At 43.1% G+C, this 20432-nt stretch overlaps 1 protein-coding gene across 2 annotated transcripts in view; it reads left to right on the top strand.

Moving 5' to 3' along the window:
* nbeal1 (neurobeachin-like 1) overlaps positions 1 to 20432 on the top strand; it is a 384125-nt gene that overhangs the window by 189615 nt on the left and 174078 nt on the right. The window contains exons 8-10 of one of the 2 annotated variants that reach the window (XM_072481715.1): positions 3671 to 3977; positions 4710 to 4816; positions 14548 to 14628. In XM_072481715.1, the coding sequence (XP_072337816.1) occupies positions 3671 to 3977; positions 4710 to 4816; positions 14548 to 14628 (495 nt within the window). The remainder of the gene's footprint in view (positions 1 to 3670; positions 3978 to 4709; positions 4817 to 14547; positions 14629 to 20432) is intronic. The other variant, XM_072481723.1, reaches the window with a different exon arrangement.

Below are 20432 nucleotides of genomic sequence, written 5' to 3'. Positions count from 1 at the left end.
ATGTCATGTCTACTGTACTAAAATCAAGGGTGGCGCCGAGTCCAGAGGTGGCGATTTTTGCAGTGTTGGAAGACCCGGGAGTCCAGGGAGCGAGAGAGGCTGCGTTTTGGCCTTCGCCTCCTTGGTAGCCCGGAGACGGATCTTACTAGTGTGGAGGGACTCAAAGCCCTTAAAATCAGGGGTATGGGTTAGCGACATGGCTGGGTTTCTCAGGCTTGAGAAAATTCAGTTTGCCCTGAGAAGATCAATGTTGGGGTTCATTTGAAGGTGGCAGCCGTTTATCGATTTCTTTAGGGAAAACTAAACTGTTAGCAGATTCAATAAGTGGGGGGGGGGTTGGGAGTAAGGGAGGTAGGGGGAGTTAGGTCAGTGTTCTTCAAACTTTTTTTCCGGGGACCCATTTTTACCAACCTTCGTGACCCACGCCGGCCGTCCTGAGCGACCCACCATTTTGTCTTACTTTGTTTGCTGCTGATAAAAATGGAGGAAATGGTTTTCGGTCCCTTTGGCCCTCGTACACGCTCCTCCAATGTGAGGTAGACAATGTTGGCCGAGCCGCACGCGTGTGTACCGCGTACATGGTGGGTGGTGTTCTCACGTGTAATGGTGGTACCCATGTCGATGATCTGGCACGTCTTGCAGAAATTGCTAAACAAAAATAACCTAAGTCCGTGCTCTTCAAACTCGGGGGCGCGACCCGCGGGCGGGTGTCGGGAGGGTCGCGGAGTCGTCCTTCGCGGCGCTCCCGATCGTGCAAATCCCCACGCAGCAGCCGGCTTTTAATAATGCCAGCTGCAAGCAGCCATTAAAATGGCCGTGAACATGTAAAATGTTGGATGAAGGTGAAGCCTGGGGTTACCCCTATCTCTGGATCTGTAAAGACTTAATTACCTGCAACTGCTCTCATTCAAAGCATTTGTAGTGATCTCTGTGTGCATGTACACAAGGGGTTAATGTGTCATCAGTAGCGCCACATGATCACCAGAGGGCAGGACCAACAGGGGTATAAAAGGCAGCCACATTGGGGCTCTCTCTCTCGGGTGCACTGTGAACAAAGCAACAGCTGACTAGTTTAGATGGCCAGTGGAGTTACGTATAGTTACCATAGTTGGATCTTGTTAACCTTATCACTAGTATAAAAGTTAAAGTAGAGAACTCATGTAAATACTGTTGTAGTTACTCAATAAACCTTTTGTTACTACTGGAAGAGTTCAAATCTTCTTCATCGGAATTCAGAATACCTCATCACGAACCAAGGATTGAGTAGCACATGTTACCTACCAGACAGGTAACAAAACATGGTACCAGTCGAGTGGCTTTAACAGAACTAGTTAGATTAGGTTAGACAAAAAGAGAAGAAAAAGAGAAGACTGGACATTCGACTATGGAAGACTTTGCAGCAAATGGATCCTCGACGACTAACTATGGGACTCATTGGACCTCTAGGGCAGCTGGAAACATCACTAACCAAGGACTGAGTAGCACATGTTACCTACCACATGGGTAACAAAACAGCATTGTCTTGCATCTTTGACTTTGTCTATATATATATATATATATATATATATATGTTTCTGGAACATACCTCTTCATTCACCTGAGGAAGGAGCAGTGCTCCGAAAGCTAGTGATTTGAAACAAACCTGTTGGACTTCCACCTGGTGTTGTAAGACCTCTTACTGTGCACACCCCAGTCCAATGCCGGCATCTCCACATCATCCCTATCTAACAGCACTGTGGGAGTACCTTCATGACATGGACTGCAATGGTTCAAGAAGGCAGCTCACTATCACTTTAAGAGCAATTGCGTCAGTTGCTGGTAGCATTGCTGCCTTTGAGTGAAAATGTTGTGGGTTTAAATCCCACTCCAGGACATGAGCACAAAAATTAAGCTTGGGGCTCCAGTGTAGTGTTGAGGGTGATCTGCACTGTCGACGATGTCATTTTTCAGATATGTTAAACCAAGGTTCTATCTGCCCTCTCAGTTGGAGGCAAAAGATTCCATGGCAATATTTTAAAAATAGACAGGGACTTTATCCCCGCTGTCCTGGCCAGTATTTACCCCTCAATTGACATCACAAATGTTATGGGCCAGGGTTTAGAGAACCCCAGAGTGTATTATGGAGTTCACCTGACCCACAACTTTTACCAGATAGTTGTATGGGGAGCACATGGCCCACTCTACAGGTGTGGTACAGCAGAAATCAAAAAGTATTTTTTAAAGCAAAACAATGTTTATTCTCTGAACTCAAGTTAACCTTTTTGAAACATACAGTGAACATCTTAGCAACCATCAATTCAAATACAACCCCCAAAGAATACAACACTGAGTAATCCTTATTTTACTTTTAACATCCATAAGGCTTTTTAAAAAAACTTTTAACAGAAGCACAGCAGGTTTAAATTCACTACTGAGAACAGTTATCACTCTGAATTCACCAAATGATCAAGAGATAGTCTTTACATGGCAGAGAAAACAACATTACACCTTCTCTGGCTGACTGCAGCTGCAACACTGAAACAAAACCAAAAAAACACAGACACACCCAAGCTTTTCTCAAGTGAAACTATAAAGCAGAGCCAGAGCTCAGCTCCACCCACACTCTGACATCACTGCAGTAACTCTAGCAGACTACCATTTCTTAAAGTGACATTCTCATGACACAAAACTAGGATTATCTGGTCATTATCACATGGCTGCTGTGGTGATAACTTGCTGTGAAGTTCCGTTGTAAAATAATTTTGGATGTTCTGAGGTGGTGAAAGGCTCTATATCAATGCAATTAATTTTTCTCTTCCAATTGGTGATGGACAACTGTGAAGGAATAAAAGAAACATGGGAGGCATTAAAGGATATGGAGAAAACCTGAGCCACCAGATTAAACAAAACTAATGAGGGAATGGGACTGATTGGATTGCTCCACAGAGAACTGGCATTGACTCGATGGGCTGAATGACCTACTTCTGTGCTGCAATGACCACCTCGTAGGGTAGCAAATAAAACAACAGAAGCAGCATTGAAAAATGCTTTCCTTCTTGAGTGTTAATAGCATAAATTACGTTTAAGTGCCTGACCTGTGCACATATCAAGAGAGACTTATTGACACTGGTGGTGGTTGTAGAGTTAGGAGCTATACATTTGTAATGTTTCACTGTGAATAAATCCAAAACTAAGTAATGATTGACTTCTGAGCGTCTTCTTCACCAACTGATTCTAAGAAGTATAGCACTGAGTGCCATAAGAAATCCATTTAATCTGACGAAATCATGCCTTGTAATCTGTTAGTAAAATCATTACTTTGAAACCTTTGTTGATACTGCAATTTTGAAAGATATGCTTCAGAACAACTCCAGTCCTGTTTTTTTTTTACAGGACTCCGATGTTGTTGTAAGATTTATAAATTAAAATGTGTGCTGGTATGGTATCTTGGTTCCAATCTTTTGAAACGATGTTAACATGAAACCTGAATATAATTTCAAACTCAGAATGTCAGGCCAGTTGCACCTACCATGTTGACTGACCATTTGTATAGATGGAATGGCCAGCTTCAAAAATAGGTAGTCACATTTGTGAATGGAAAACCATTCTTGTTAGAATTTATGAAGTTGGACCATCGGATGTATAGTTCATTGATTTATTTATAGACAATGAACATGCTTTGTAATTTCAGCGGAATGCGCTGCAGGCAATCTCCCCGGCCACAATGGAAGTCTTGATGCGGGTGTTGGCCGACTGTGAGCTGTTGGATGACAAGGACCCAGAGGACGTAAGCCATAAATTGGAACTGACCCTGAAGTGCCTGACGGAGGTGGTTCATGTGCTGCTGATCAGCAGCTCTGATCAGCGGCAGGTAGAGATCAGCACAATCCTGGAGAATTACTTCAAGCTGCTCAACTCTGATCACACCGCGTTGCTGGTCAACCGCAGATCTCAGAATTGGGAGAGTAGTTTTGTTGCACTACAGATACAAATGCTGAGTGAGTATGCATAATATAGGGCCTGTTTCAAATGGGAGAGCTGCTAGTGCATGGAAACATAACTTTTGTATGACATATTACACTAACTTCATTTATAAAGTACCTTTAACATGAAAGATAATCAAGGAGGTAGGTTTTGAGGTGTGTCTTGAAGGACAAGAGTAGAGAGGGAGAGATAGGGAGGGGTTTAGGGAGTGAATTCCAGAGCTTAAGGTGTGGGAAGCTGAAGATATAGTTGCCAATGATATATCAGTCAAAATAGGGATGCAGAGGAGGCTAGAATTGGGGGAGCGCAGAAACCCTGGAGGTTATAGAGATGGGTGCGAGGCTATGGAAGGATTTGAAAACCAGGTAGAGAATTTTAAAATTGATGCTTTGGCAGGTTGTGAATCATGGGAGTCATTGTGGGTCAGTGAAGGCACGGCTGATGGTTGAATGGGACTCAGTGAAGTTGGGATATGGATAGATAAATGGAAGGTTACAGAGAGCGAAGACCTACCAGAAGATTGGAATAATTTGGAATTATCTTCTCAAAAGAAAGACTTGTATAGTTCCCAACATAACCACTGATCATCTCCAAGCACCTTACCAATGATGATTATAATTAAGAAATGTTGTCTGGATAAATTTGTCTCGAGCCAGTATTGTTAAGGGGAATAGCAAGGTATTTAGACATATCTTTTCTTTATGATCTCTGTAGAAAACTACAAATTTCTATATTTTCTCCCACAGACACTATTCCAGAAATGTTAAACTGCCCTGACAGACCTGTCCTTCAGGCAATCTTCTTGAATAGCAACTGCTTTGAACATCTCACTCGACTCGTACAGAACAGCAAGGTAGACTCCCAACTGGACCAGAGTGATTATTTGCCTTGATTCAACTAATGCTGCAGTTACCCCTTTCCCTGCTCTCTTTGTAGGCTAATTCTGCAATTGGATAGATAAGGAAAATGAGAACTAGCCCTCTGCTTGAAATTATTTCTGTCGCAAAACCACTGAAATGATCTGATGCAACCTCTGAGCATTGAGATCCAGTTTGAATTCACCAACTTTAGGATAAAGATAGTGCAATATTAAGGTGGACATTAAATGGGGTAGACTTTCAAAACAACTGAAAATCAACGTGGTACTTCCCTACTCAACTTAACCATTTTCTTCTGATGCAAGTAAACAAATTACTGATTAGACGCTAGCTTATCTACATCCCATCCTATATTTTAATGCTACATCATGTTCTACTCTCCCTCTCCTTGGTTTTCTTGCGGCACACACCATGCAAAGCTGTGAGTAAGGGCAGCTAAGCCCCACAGAGGCCTCTGCTAATGCTGCCCCAAAACAAACTCACTAACATTTGCGCAACAAGCAGGTTAGAGGCTGGAAACTCTGCAGCGAATAACTCACCTCCTGACTCCCAAAGGCCTGCCACCATCTACAAGGCACAAGTCGGGAGTGTAATGGAATGCTCTTCACCTGCCTGGATGAGTGCAGCTCCAACAACACACAAGAAGCTCAACACCATCCAGGACAAAGCAGCCCTGCTTGATTGGCACCCCATCCACAAACAGTCACTCCCTCCACCACTGACACACAATGGCAGCAGTGTGTACCACCAAGCATTGTGATGCACGGCAGCAGCTCACCAAGGTTCCATCAACAGCACCTTCCAAATCAGAAGCTTCCCCTCCAAGCTGTGCACCATGCTGACTTGGAAATATATTGCTGTTCCCTCACTGTCGCTGGATCAAAATCCTGGAATTCCTTCCCAAACAGCACTGTACTTGCACCACATGGACTGCAACAGTTCATGAAGATGGCTCACCACCACATTCTCAAGAGGAAGTAGGGATGGGCAATAAATGCTGGCCCAGCCAGCAACGCCCACAAACCATGAACAGAATTTTAAAAATCAAGTGCCTGGGTTATTATACTGTGGAGGGGTGCTTGGTTTCTGTTCTCTACTATTCCTGACACGAGGTGATGAAAGTGCAGGGTACTCCTGCTTTGCAGAAGTGCATTGGGGGATCCCTTAAACCTCTTTTACACCTTTCTGAATTTGTGTCGGTGTCATACTCAGTGTGTACTTTTCCCAAGAATTTGCATATAGCCATGGCTGGTATATTGGTTGCAAGTTGCTTTGCTGTTTTCAAACTCAGAACACATTAATAGTCACGTTGGCATAATTGTGCTGCAGCAGATTTTACAGTCAGCTCTTTTAAAAAAAAATATTTTTATTGGCATTTACCAGCTTTTACAGAATAACAGCTCGTGTACCTAGGATTTCCAAAAAAAGTTGTTATTTCTTATTTACAGAGATTTTTTTTACATGTGCTCCCCCCCCCCCCATTGGTAGTTTAGTTTCACTCTTAGTGCTGACTTTTGTCCTGCGTGTCACATACTGCATTCCGCTTCTTTCTGTTGCGGATTTTAGTTGTTGCCAATGGGAAAACAACATGTTTTCCCCATGTTTCGTTCTGTGATTCCCTTGGGTTCCCTTCTCTCTCATTCCCTCTCTGCTTCTTTCCCCTGTGTGTGTCCTTCTTTGTTTTTCCTCCTCCCCCGCCCCTCCCCCGTACACTCAGCTCTTTTAAGAGACTGAGCTCCTGTATGGCTTGATCAAAATAAAACAATCATTTTTAAAGCCTGGAAGTGAACTAGCGACACACCTTGAGGCTGGTCAGACTGCTCTTCAGTCTGCTCAGTTGGTTGATTGTGCAAGCATCACAGGTAGACTGTTGAACAGGCTCGTCTTTTGTACTTACATTTTTTTGAGTGCCATAGAATTAAATTGCAAGTGCAGTTTTAACAACGGGAGAGTTGATCTATACCGAATAGGCTGATTCTGCCGGTGTTGTGCAGGAGGCTATTTTGGAGAAAATAATTTCAGCAAAGGTTACATGACGATGGGGCTGTCATTCAGTATTTAAAACTTCTTCCTGCTATGCTTTGAATAGTAAAATAGCTCCTTTACAGCAGCCTCTTTAGACCTTGGAATGGGGATCTGCAGCTTTCAAATGATCAGTATGAAATTGTAGTACAAGGTTAGTATTCCCTGTTTTTTGTTGTGGTGCATTGACACACCTGTGATCAGAGGGCTACACTTCAATGTGATAAAGCCCCCACTCCATATCACAGAGCATCAGTAAGAATGACGGTTAAATAGATTGACCATCTTGGATTCTAGTCCTGAAACCGCATGCTTTATGTGCTGTTTAAAATAAACCAATGCACTTTTACAGCTGCCGTAGCGCATTGTACAAGCGTTTTAAGAATAATGAAGAGTCAGCACCATACATCAAGGATGTATATTTTATGCCGTCGGTACTGCTTGGTTATTTCATTGAATTTACAGTGCAGAAGGTGGCCATTCGGCCCATCGAATCTGCACCGGTTCTTGGAAAGAGCATTCCACTTAAGCCCACTTCTCCACCCTATCCCCGTAAACCAGTAACCACCTAACCTAAGGGGCAATTTATCATGGCCAATCCACCTAACCTGCACATCTTTGGACTGTGGGAGGAAACCGGAGCACCCGGAGGGAACCCACGCAGACACTGGGAGAACGTGCAGACTCCACACAGACAGTGACCCAAGCCGGGAATTGAACCTGGGACCCTGGCGCTGTGAGCAACTGTGCTAACCACTATCCTACCGTGTTGCCCCAAACATATTATACATATTGTGTATGAATACAATGCCCTATCCATAGCAGTGCTGTGGGTGCAAGAGTTTTAACAAAGCTTTTTACCTTGTGGTTTATTTATGAAATTGTAAATTAATGTTTTAAAATCACAGTGATGTTGCAGTCTGTATTCCACCATGGAAAGTTCTAATGGAGCATTATGGCACTTTGACAGGAGACAATTATTTTGCTTTATTTGATGGTCCCAGCATGTAAATAAGTAAAGTTGAACAGCGTTTTCCTCCGAGCTCCTCTTTCTTTTCCCCCAGTCTTCTTTGCAGTCTTCCCTCCTCTCAGTCTCTCTCTCTCTCTCTCTCTCTCTCACGTCCTCTCTCTCTCTTTCTCTCTCTCTCTTTCTCTCTCTCTTTCTCTCTCTCTCAGTTCATCCCTTTCCTTTGCTTCACTTCATGTCTGTTATTCTTCTCCATCCCCTCTATCCTGGTCTCTCTTTTCCTGCCCCTACTATTTGTCTCTTTATGTGGAAGCATTGGAAAGGGTGCAGAGGAGATTTACCAGAATGTTGCCTGGTATGGAGGGAAGATCTTATGAGGAAAGGCTGAGGGACTTGAGGCTGTTTTCATTAGAGAGAAGAAGGTTAAGAGGTGACTTAATTGAGGCATACAAGATGATCAGAGGATTGGATAGGGTGGACAGTGAGAGCCTTTTTCCTCGGATGGCGATGTCTAGCACAAGGGGACATAGCTTTAAATTGAGGGGTGATAGATATAAGACAGATGTCAGAGGTAGGTTCTTTACTCAGAGAGTAGTAAGGGTGTGGAATGCCCTGCCTGCAACAGTAGTGGACTCGCCAACACTAAGGGTATTCAAATGGTCATTGGATAGACATATGGACGATAAGGGAATAGTGTAGATGGGCTTTAGAGTGGTTTCACAGGTCGGCGCAACATTGAGGGCCGAAGGGCCTGTACTGCGCTGTTATGTTCTATGTTATCCTTCTCTGTTCTGTTTTGCCCCCTTCCTTTCTAGAAGACTGAAACAGGAGGAGTGATAGTTTAGTCCTGGGAGGGAAGTGATGTTTACTGTTTTCTGACTTGATATAACCAACAGATGTCATGAGGAGAAATAACAGTAACATGCTCTTCTGGGACAGTATAGCAAAGAAACAATCTGCGGAATTACAAACCATGACCTAACCGAAAGATTGTATGTGTTGGATTTCCAAAAATGACTTTGTGCACACGAGCGCAAAACAAATATTAACCTGCAAGGAAAGCTTCATTAACACTGTGGCATGGAATCCTAGTCTTTTTAACATATAACCAAGTGCAAGTTTAAAAATAAATATATTTTAAAAAATCTTTTATTGTTACAAGTAGGCTTACATTAACACTGCAATGAAGTTACTGTGAAAAGCCCCTAGTCGCAACATTTCGGCGCCTGTTTGAGTACACTGAGGGAGAATTCAGAATTTCCAAATTACCTAACAGCATGTCTTTCGGGACTTGTGGGAGGAAACCGGAGAACCTGGAGGAAACCCACGCAGACACGGGGAGAAGGTGCAGACTCCGCACAGACAGTGACCCAAGCCGGGGATCGATCCTGGTGCTGTGAAACAACAGTGCTAACCACTGTACTACCATGCCGCCAGTTTCTAAAGCTTGCAATTATTGCTATGATATTGAAAGTGAAGAATCTCACTAAGGGCACAAGCTATTGTGGTTCCTTAACAATGTGAAAGAACGACAGGCATAAGATGTTTTGTATTTCTGTTTACCATCATTTGGACTTGAATTATTTTACAGGGCTGCAGCTTCAGAGCTGTGTTATGATGGATTGCCATGCAATCTTGGAAATTGGCATGGGTGATAAGCTGCCCAGTCGCTGTACTTCCCGTGTAGAATCCTATAAACCCTACAGTGCAGAGGGAGGCCATTTGGCCCATTGGGTCTGACCAACCCTCTGAGCATCCTAAGTAGGACCACTCCCCTGCAACCCCATAACCCCACCTAATCTTTGGACACTAAGAGGCAATTTAGCATGGCCAATCCACGTAACCTTCGCATCTTTGGACTGTGGGAGTTAACAGCACAGGGGCTGCTGTTGCAATCTCCCACATGTGGTGGTATAAATAGGAGCTGATGTGCAGTGGAATGCATTTCAAAGTAATGTCACAGTAGCTAACGAGCAACTTTAATGCATGAAGTGTTCAAGGCCAAGTCACTTGGTAATTGGGCTAATGTCCTCTCTCACGGTAGTTGAATTATACCTGTTTTTCTGGTTCATGCTGACCAATCAACGGTCTAGGTGAGCATTTTGTTTCAATCACACGATCTTGTTACTACAGTTTTGTAAGTTTTGACACTTAGGACCTTGAAGAGTTACTGAAAAGTGCCTTGCTTTATAACTCTAGGTTGTATGGACCATTAGTATTATTCTGGCCAACCAGATGAGAGGGAGAGTCATACCTTGGGGTGCACCAATGCAAATGAACCAATGGCAAACTATAAATGATATCAAAGGGGAAAGACTGCCTCTTTGTACTTTGCCTGTATATGATTACAACCATGTTCTTTAGCAAGACTGAGCAGTTATATCAGTCCAAAGTACCCTGACAAAATGGTCCTTTAAGAAGCAGTGACATAACTATTTTTGCTATTTTTCTGGCTTCCCGAGCCTCTTCATTTACCTCCCACACCATGTCTTAAAAAATATTAAGGTAGATAAGTCCCCAGGGCCGGATGGGATCTACCCCAGAATACTGAAGGAGGCTGGAGAGGAAATTGCTGAGGCCTTGACAGAAATCTTTGGATCCTCGCTGTCTTCAGGGGATGTCCCGGAGGACTGGAGAATAGCCAATGTTGTTCCTCTGTTTAAGAAGGGTGGCAGGGATAATCCCGGAAACTACAGGCCGGTGAGCCTTACTTCAGTGGTAGGGAAATTACTGGAGAGAATTCTTCGAGACAGGATCTACTCCCATTTGGAAGCAAATGGACGTATTAGTGAGAGGCAGCACGGTTTTGTGAAGGGGAGGTCGTGTCTCACTAACTTGATAGAGTTTTTCGAGGAGGTCACTAAGATGATTGATGCAGGTAGGGCAGTAGATGTTGTCTATATGGACTTCAGTAAGGCCTTTGACAAGGTCCCTCATGGTAGACTAGTACAAAAGGTGAAGTCACACGGGATCAGGGGTGAACTGGCAAGGTGGATACAGAACTGGCTAGGCCATAGAAGGCAGAGGGTAGCAATGGAGGGATGCTTTTCTAATTGGAGGGCTGTGACCAGTGGTGTTCCACAGGGATCAGTGCTGGGACCTTTGCTCTTTGTAGTATATATAAATGATTTGGAGGAAAATGTAACTGGTCTGATTAGTAAGTTTGCAGACGACACAAAGGTTGGTGGAATTGCGGATAGCGATGAGGACTGTCTGAGGATACAGCAGGATTTAGATTGTCTGGAGACTTGGGCGGAGAGATGGCAGATGGAGTTTAACCTGGACAAATGTGAGGTAATGCATTTTGGAAGGGCTAATGCAGGTAGGGAATATACAGTGAATGGTAGAACCCTCAAGAGTATTGAAAGTCAAAGAGATCTAGGAGTACAGGTCCACAGATCACTGAAAGGGGCTACACAGGTGGAGAAGGTAGTCAAGAAGGCATACGGCATGCTTGCCTTCATTGGCCGGGGCATTGAGTATAAGAATTGGCAAGTCATGTTGCAGCTGTATAGAACCTTAGTTAGGCCACACTTGGAGTATAGTGTTCAATTCTGGTCGCCACACTACCAGAAGGATGTGGAGGCTTTAGAGAGGGTGCAGAAGAGATTTACCAGAATGTTGCCTGGTATGGAGGGCATAAGCTATGAGGAGCGATTGAATAAACTCGGTTTGTTCTCACTGGAACGAAGGAGGTTGAGGGGCGACTTGATAGAGGTATACAAAATTATGAGGGGCATAGACAGAGTGGATAGTCAGAGGCTTTTCCCCAGGGTAGAGGGGTCAATTACTAGGGGGCATAGGTTTAAGGTGAGAGGGGCAAAGTTTAGAGTAGATGTACGAGGCAAGTTTTTTACGCAGAGGGTAGTGGGTGCCTGGAACTCTCTACCGGAGGAGGTAGTGGAGGCAGGGACGATAGGGTCATTTAAGGGGCATCTTGACAAATATATGAATAGGATGGGAATAGAAGGATACGGACCCAGGAAGTGTAGAAGATTGTAGTTTAGTCGGGCAGTATGGTCGGCACGGGCTTGGAGGGCCGAAGGGCCTGTTCCTGTGCTGTACATTTCTTTGTTCTTTGTTCTTTTTCTTAATGTTACATACAGTTCCCTGGAGGGAATGACCTGTTCCCGAACTCTGTTAATTAACTCTTCACTTGAAAAACCAGTCCGGCTGCATCATCTGTTCCATTTTTTCTCCTATCAATTTTCTGCGGAAAAGCTTCTCTGTTTACCTACCTTCCCAGCCAAGACCTGTGTGGGAAGTTGTTGCTTTTCACACACATGCTACCACCCATCAGTGAGCTATATATAACTTCTTCCTCTTTTCCCATTGGGTGAAGTTGGAATGCTAATTTTTGATCTCTAGTGACCTTTAATACCTTATACAGGCTTCCATTCTTCATCCTCATTTATAACATAGACATTACTTATATCATAGAATTTACAGTGCAGAAGGAGGCCATTCGGCCCGTCGAGTCTGCACCGGCTCTTGGAAAGAGCAGCCTACCCAAGGTCAACACCTCCACCCCATCCCCATAACCCAGTAACCCCACCCAACACTAAGGGTAATTTTGGACACTAAGGGCAATTTATCATGGCCAATCCACCTAACCTGCACATCTTTGGACTGTGGGAGGAAACCGGAGCACCCGGAGGAAACCCACGCGCACACGGGGAGAACGTGCAAACTCCCCACAGACAGTGATCCAAGCCGGAATCGAACCTGTGACCCTGGAGCTGTGAAACAATTGTGCTAACCACCATGCTACCGTGCTGCCCTAAATATATTACATATATATTCTTCAACACAATACGCCGAATAACCTCCTTCTGCACTGTGTAGGGATTCTACAAAGTAAAGCTGACTGGTGGTGATTTAACCTGAGGATCACCATACCTCAGGCGAGGGGCATGGTTGAGAAGGCGAGGCCTTCATGAATAACCTCATCCGGTATGAGAATTGAACCTGTGCTGATGGCCTCATTCTGCATTGCGAACCAGCTGTCCAGCCAACTGAGCTAAATGTGAATGTCAGCAGCCTGTTCAACCAACTCTCTTCTACTTTGTGTGTGTGTGTACTTTACACAATTAGGAGTGGTGTTCTTGATCAATTATCTTGTTTTTAGTCACCAGTGCTTCACCATCCTGCACACCCCAATACATCTTCCCCTCACTCCCGCAAGGACCGTATCCTCCAGGATACCCTTGTTCACTCTTCCATCACCTCCAACACCTCCCCTCTTCCCCGGCATCTTCCCATGCAATCACAGAAAGTGTAATACCTGCCGCTTTACCTCTCCCTGCTCATCATCCAAGGGCCTAAACACACTCTTCAGGTGAGAGCGCTTCACGTGTACCTCCTTCAATCTGGTCTATTGCAATCGCTGCTCCCAATGCGGTCTACTCTATATTGGAAAAACTAAACAAAGACTGGGTGACTGCTTTGCAGAACACCTTTGGTCCATCCACAAGCAGAACCCAGACCTTCCTGTTGCTTGCCATTTTAACTCACCGTCCTGCTCACCAGTCCACATGTCCATCCTTGGCCAGCTGCAGTGTTCCAGTGAAGGCAAGTGCAAACTGGAGGAACAGCACCTCAACTTCCGATTAAGCACTTTACAGCCTTCCGGACTTAACATTGAGTTCAACAACTTCAGACTGTGAGCTCTCTCCTCCACCTTCGCCGCATGTTATTTCTATCAATTCATTTTCATTTCTTCCATCAGTCCGTTTTTCCCTCACCATTGTCCACCCTCCCCACCCCAACCCACTAGAGCCAACTGTTCCCTGTCCCAGGTTGTCCTTTGGCACACTGCTTACCTTTGTTCTGCTATTAACACATTCTGTTCTCTTAATTTGCCACTATCAGCACCCTTGATCACCACCATTTACATTTGCTTTATATTTCTGTCCACGACATCTTTGTCAATCGCTACTTAGCGCTGTTTCCAGCCCTACTGCTCCACACCGCTCCCACAACAGTATACATCTGACCCTATTTCCAGTTCTCTCTAGCTTTGACAAAGAGTCATCCAGACTTGAAACGTTAGCTCCCTTCTCTCTCCACAGATGCTGTCAGACCTGCTGAGATTGTCCAGTATTTCCTGTTTTTGTTTCAGATTCCAGCATCTGCAGTAATTTGCTTTTGCCCCCGATACTCTGTTGTTCATACTAGAGATTTTGTTAGCTGAGTCTCATTACAAGCTGAAGTTACTTTGCTATTTAAGAATTTTTTTAAAACAAAGAACCCACAATAGGCAGAGAAGGCAAAGCATGCTGTCTTTCTGGGGCATATTCTGGAAATAGCTATCGGGCCTGAATTGTCTGGAAAATGGGCACATTGCACTAGACAATGTAATCCTTTGGTAACTCATTGCACATTGCTGGGTGTTGGCCCAAGAATGTTGCTGCTGTGTAGTATGTGAATTTCTGAATTTAGCCTACAGTCCCAGTCACACAGTTTATTTTCAATCAGCAATGACAGGATCATGTTTTAGTGTCAAGATCGGAAGAAAAAATTAAGGGAAAAGATAAAATGGTTTGACTTTTTCATTGCTGAATGTCTATATTCGAGTTGGCTAAGTTTAGTTCAGTAAACTAATAGCAACTGCTTTAAGCTGGCTTAACCAAAGTTTTCCTTTCAATAACCATGCCCCGATTGTATTAACTCTATTTGTTGCGCACCTTTCATGCTTGTGTTGTGTTCATTTAACAGCTATTTGTAAGTTCTAAAGCAGCAGACAAGAGTGAGAAAGATCTTGCCAACAAATTACTGACAGAAATGAATGTGAACCAGGTATTAACTGAATTCATATTTCAGCTTTAAATCACCAGCATTGGGACAGCCATGCCAGTATGTACTTCAAGGCAGCCTGCCGACTGACCAAATAATTATGTGCTAGTTAACACTGGGATGGAGCTATTAATCAAGCAAGCCAAAGAGTTGGTGACCATGAATAGCACAAGTTGTGGACTATCATATTCTCTCTCCTATCCCCATCCCACAGTGACTGTTACATAGTCAAACATGGCTGTCACTCTGTTCACTAACATTCCACATGAATGGCCAATTAACCTTTTTTTGGTAGCATCAGTTGAGGTGGGAATGTTTGTCTGGGAACTGGTTTCCAGTTTAACTTTGAATAGTGCTGTCGACGTTTAACCTCCACCTAATCTGGTAGCCAGGACCCTTAATTTTTTTCACAGAATCCACTATTTTGTGACATGAATTGAGGCCAAAGGTGGCATCTGCAGACAGGCTTTCCTGTGTATGGTTGTGAAAGTATTTCAAACTCCTGTACATAATAATGCAGTAAAGGCATTTGGTAGAAACAGCCCTTTTCCATCTAGGTCCTAGTGTTTAAGTGCTGGTAGCAATACTGCAGATTGGCACAGTCCTCTTAGTTTGTCTTCAAAAGGATGACATCATGTCTCCTGCTGTCTGAGAAGATGTGCTGGACATCGAAAGCAGACATGAGTCATTTTTCCCAACTCTCACTTTGTAGCAGTCGATCTCCTATAAATTCTCCGATCAAAAATGGCCCCGTACTATTTTCCCCTCCAAACAAATCTAAAATCAGCTCCTTGTGGCAGTTTGCATGCCTGATTGGCAGTTGATGCAGTTTTATAGGCATGTTTAACCTCTTATCACTGTTTCCTTACACCCTTTCTTCCAACACACGTCAAAAAAAACAGAAAATGGCCTTCAGGCAACAGAAAATCATGATGCCTGGCTGCCACTGCACTGAAATTGTCATTCCAAATATTAGCCAACCAGTTTTTAATGGTCATTTCTTGTTAATATAACAGTCCGTGGCCATTTACCTGAAGTTTGACTGGCAGGGTTACTTAGTGCAGTAGTGGGCATTGTAAATTTGCTATCTGTATCCATACATGACACTGAGAAAACAGTTTAAATCACAAAACCCTTGCAGTGCAGGAATAGGCCATTCAGCCCATCGAGTTTTCACTGGCTCTTGAAAAAGCATTCTACAGAATCCCACTCCCCTGCCTTATCCCTGTAACGTTGCATATTATTTCTTTTCAGATAGCAAACAAATTCCCTTTTAAACCCCTCTCAGGAAGTTCTTTCCAGCCTCTAGCCACCCTCCGGGTGAAGGATTTCCCCCTAAAAACACTTCTTCTCCTTTTGTCCATTATTTTGAATCTGTGCCCTCTAACTCCCGATGTTCTCTTGAGTGGAAACAGTTTCTCACCATTTACAGTGTCCACATCCCTCAGGACCTTTAATACCTCTCTCAAGACTCCTCTCAGTCTTTTCTCCAAGGGAAACAGACCCAACCTCTCCGATCTATCCCCGTAGCTACAGTTGTTTATCCCTGGAATCATTATTGTGAATCTTCTCTGTACTCTCTCCAAAGTCTTTGCATCCTTCCTCAAGTATGGCACCCAGAACTGGATGCAGTATATAAAAGAATCCTAAATAGTGTCTTGTTCAACATGACCTCCTTACACTCGTACTTAATGCCCCTATTAATAAAACCTAGGATACCATAAGCTTAACTGACCTATGGTACTATATGCAGTGTAAGTGGGCCTTCATGCAAATTTTGGGAGCATCCATGGTCACTTTGCAAACTCATAAGTCAAAATAATTAGGAAGACGCATGTGGAAGAGAGAGAGAGATTTTCCTTCTGCCGTATGTCACTGAATTGTAAACCTATTCATAAATTAACAATTATGATTTTGTTACACTATGGTATCTATCGCCATTGTTTTTTAAGCCTTTTATCTTTAGTCTCAACTTTTCCAACAATCTTCTGGCTGGTCGCCCATCTTGCCTCCAACCTCACAAGCCTCCTCCCCAAACTGCTCCTCTTCTGCGTCAATTTCCTATTGGTGGCTCCACCTTCAGCAACTATGCTCTGCTGGAATTCCTTGCCGAAGCACCTTACCTCTACCTCTCTCTCTCCCTTTCAAAAGACCTACCTCAAACTCCACTGGCGAGACAAACCTTTGGTTGCCCCACCTAATATCTTCCCCGTCTGTTTCGCGTCCATTTAACTCTTTAGATTAAGCCTCTCTGAAGCACCTTGGGGTATTTCTCAAGATTGAAGACGCAGGTTGTTTTTGTTTTAATTACCTCCTTATAAAATTTTTTAAATGCTAACAACTTCAAGCCTCTTTTACCAAAGCTTGACATTTAAAATGGATATTTCATAGCATCTATTCAGCACATAACTATAGGAGAGGCAAAATCCTTGAGGTTGTTTTTCAAAATTAAACAAACAAGCTGGCATGTGGCATTTGATACTGGCATGGCATTTCCAAGTGCTTTTGAAAAATCTTGTAGGATTTACCCTTTCATTTCTCTGCACTGTGGTGGTGGGTGGGTATTTTTGTGGTCAGTGAGGCTGAATGTCGTTTGGTGCTCAGGCAGATGTGTATGACGTACTGCTGCTTGTTGTTGGTGTTACTGCATAGTACAGTGACCTGGTCTGGTGAGGAGGCGCAGCAACAACCTGAAGGTTACTGGGTGTTCTGCTGATCACTTACTTCTGAGGATCGCACAAACACATAAGGCACCAAAAAATAGTGACAGATCACTGCTTTCTGTATAATTACGAAATTCTGCAGTGGGCTAGTTTCAGATTTTCCAGTGAATATCCAGTGAGCCATTCCAAGAAGTAAATGATGAGCAGACTCCCTTGTTATCCTGGCAGGAGTCGACCATCCATCCCCAAGAACCTGTTCTGTCATTCAATTAGATCATGGTTGATTTGTATCTTAACTCCATTTCACCTGCCTTGGTCCCTCAACTATCCCTGAACAAAAATCCGCTTCATAAATTGGACTTCCTCTCCAGAAGAATGTGTTCTCTCATAAAACATACCAATTATTTTGGCAAGCCTATGTATTGTAATTCAACTTAATTTGGATAAGTGTTTCTGCTGTCCTCAGAAATGTTTGATTGAATTTTAAATAAACTTTCACATTACCAAGTGAAAGTGCAACTGTTCAGAACTAAATATTTTTCCTGATTAGCATTTCCCTGTTAACAGTGGCCTCTTGTAATTATGTGAGGGATGTCTATGACACAAGCTGTAGCTTCTACATGCGGAAGCAAAACATTTGGAAAAGAAAGAGCTACCATTGTCCCCAGTGTAACTGTAAAGGTGTGTACTTTTCCTCACTGGCCTTCGTTACGAAGCTGACCATCACTACTATATGTGAAATGTGGGAGTGGGTGTGGCATGCCGCATAATGTTCTTGCTACAGGAGATTTGTTGTAGACTTCTCTTGTATGATTATGGGTATTGTCAAGACTTGTCATTCCTACTAGCTCTCTGAACATTCATCATTTCTGTTCCTTCAATTTATTATAGCGCAAACCAAAATGCCATTCAAATGTGACGATAAATCTTCCTCCTTCCAAAACGAAATAAACATTATAGTGTGAAACTATTGGCAGAGAGGAGATATGAATTTAATGCTCAAGTTTTGCTTTCCAGTCTGTCCAAGGGTGCACAAAAAGGATTGTCTTGTGATCTTTTATTGGACTCCCCTTAAGCATACCCTTGCAAAGGATGAGTTTAAATAATCAATTGTATGATCTGACACCATATGGACAGATATTCTCTCTCTATTTTAACTCTTCACCTTATGTCAGTGGGTTTTTCTTCAGGCGAGAGGGTCTGGGTTGACAGCAATGTTATGGGCCAGGGTTTAGAGAACCCCAACGTGTAGCATGGAGTTCACCTGACCCACAACTTTTAATAGATTGTGGTATGGGGAGCACACGGCCCACTCTACAGGTGTGGTACAGCAGAAATGGAAAAGTATTTTTTAAAGCAAAACAATGTTTATTCTCTGAACTCAAGTTAACCTTTTTGAAACATACAGTGAACATCTTAGCAACCATCAATTCAAATACAATCCCCAAAGAATACAACACTAAGTAATCCTTAATAACTTCCCAAACAACATTCAGAAGACAGAAGAAACATCTTTTAACAGAAGCACATTAGGTTTACATTCACTACTGAGAACATTTATAATTCTGAATTCACCAAATGATCAAGAGATAGGCTTTTCATGGCAGAGAGATAAACAGTACACCTGCTCTGTCTGGCTTCAGCTCCAACACTGAACACGAAACTAAAATACACCCTGCAGCAAACAGCCTAAAACGAAAGTAAAAAGCTGACAGCCCACTCCACCCACACTCTGACATCACTGATAAACACCCATTTCTTAAAGGTACATTTCTTAAACACCCATTTCTTAAAGGTACTCTCACATGACACCTCCCCCCAAGAAAAAAAAAACCCGTCAACTTCAAGATGGTTTAATTTTTCACCTTTTCACTATCCTTTAAGAAATGCACACAGTAAATATACTTTTTTGTTTCAAAAAACAACACGCAAACAGGCATAATAATATAGTCCATTTTCTTTTGTTCTTCCTCCAACTGAAATCCGTCTCGATTGACAGTCTCTTTGAACAAGAAGGTCTCTGCACGATCTATCCATTTCTCTACGCCTCTCTTAAAAGTCAGATACTTTAGTTCAGTCTGATCACAGGGTCCCTTGTAATTTTCCAACACAGGAGCATTGGTTATCACAGCTTTCAGGCAGTCAAATGCCTGTTGAAACTCTGCTGTCCATTGAAATTATCAACGTTTCTTCAGCAAGTCCATCAGTGGAGCAATCACGCTACAAAACCTTTGCACAAATGTTCGATCAAATCCACTCATGCCAAGAAATCGCATTATTTCCCTTCGTCTTGAGGGTATTGAAAACTCCTCGATAACTGTTGGTTTCACATCCCGTGTGACCATTCGACCCTGTCCGATTGTATGGCCAAGGAAAGTGACTTGGGCTTTTCCAAATTCACCTTTGGCTAGGTTTATCATCAGACCCGCCTCCCGAAGTCGATCGAATAACTCCATCAGATGTTTCAAATGTTCTGTCCATGTCTGGCTGAAAATTACCAGATCGTCGATGTATACCGCACAATTGGGTAATTCTGAAACAACTTTGTTAGTTAGCCGTTGAAATGTGGCTGGGGCATTTTTCATGCCAAATGGCATAACTTTGAATTGGTATATACCATCTGGAGTCACAAAAGCTGAAATCTCCTTCGCCGTTTCGGATAAAGGTACCTAACAGTAACCTTTAAGTAAATCCAGTTTGGAAATAAAAGCTGACTGTCCCACTTTCTCAATGCAATCCTCCAAACGTGGGATAGGATAAGAGTCTGTTCTTGTAACTGCATTAACCTTTCTGTAGTCCACACACAACTGTTGGGTACCGTCTGGCTTTGGTACCATCACTATGGGTGAGCTCCATTGGCTGCAACTCACTTCAATTATGCCATTTCTAAGCATACTGTCAATCTCTTTGTTAACCTGTGCCAATTTTAAAGGGTTAAGTCGATATGGATGTTGTTTGATCGGAACAGCATTTCTCACATCTACATCATGTATAGCCATTTTAGTACTTCCCAATTCATCTCCTCAAACTTGCCCATGCGATATCAATAGCTCTTTCAGGGCAATCTGTTTTTCCTCTGGAAATTTATCCAATTTTTAAGAACACCTCGTTTTCCAATTTTATTTGAGGTATGTCAAATTCACA

Source organism: Scyliorhinus torazame, chromosome 2, assembly GCF_047496885.1.
Source record: "Scyliorhinus torazame isolate Kashiwa2021f chromosome 2, sScyTor2.1, whole genome shotgun sequence".
NCBI classification, from domain to species: domain Eukaryota; kingdom Metazoa; phylum Chordata; class Chondrichthyes; order Carcharhiniformes; family Scyliorhinidae; genus Scyliorhinus; species Scyliorhinus torazame.
The sequence above is the reverse complement of the archived record's forward strand: the minus strand, read 5'-3'. Positions and strand labels throughout refer to the sequence as shown.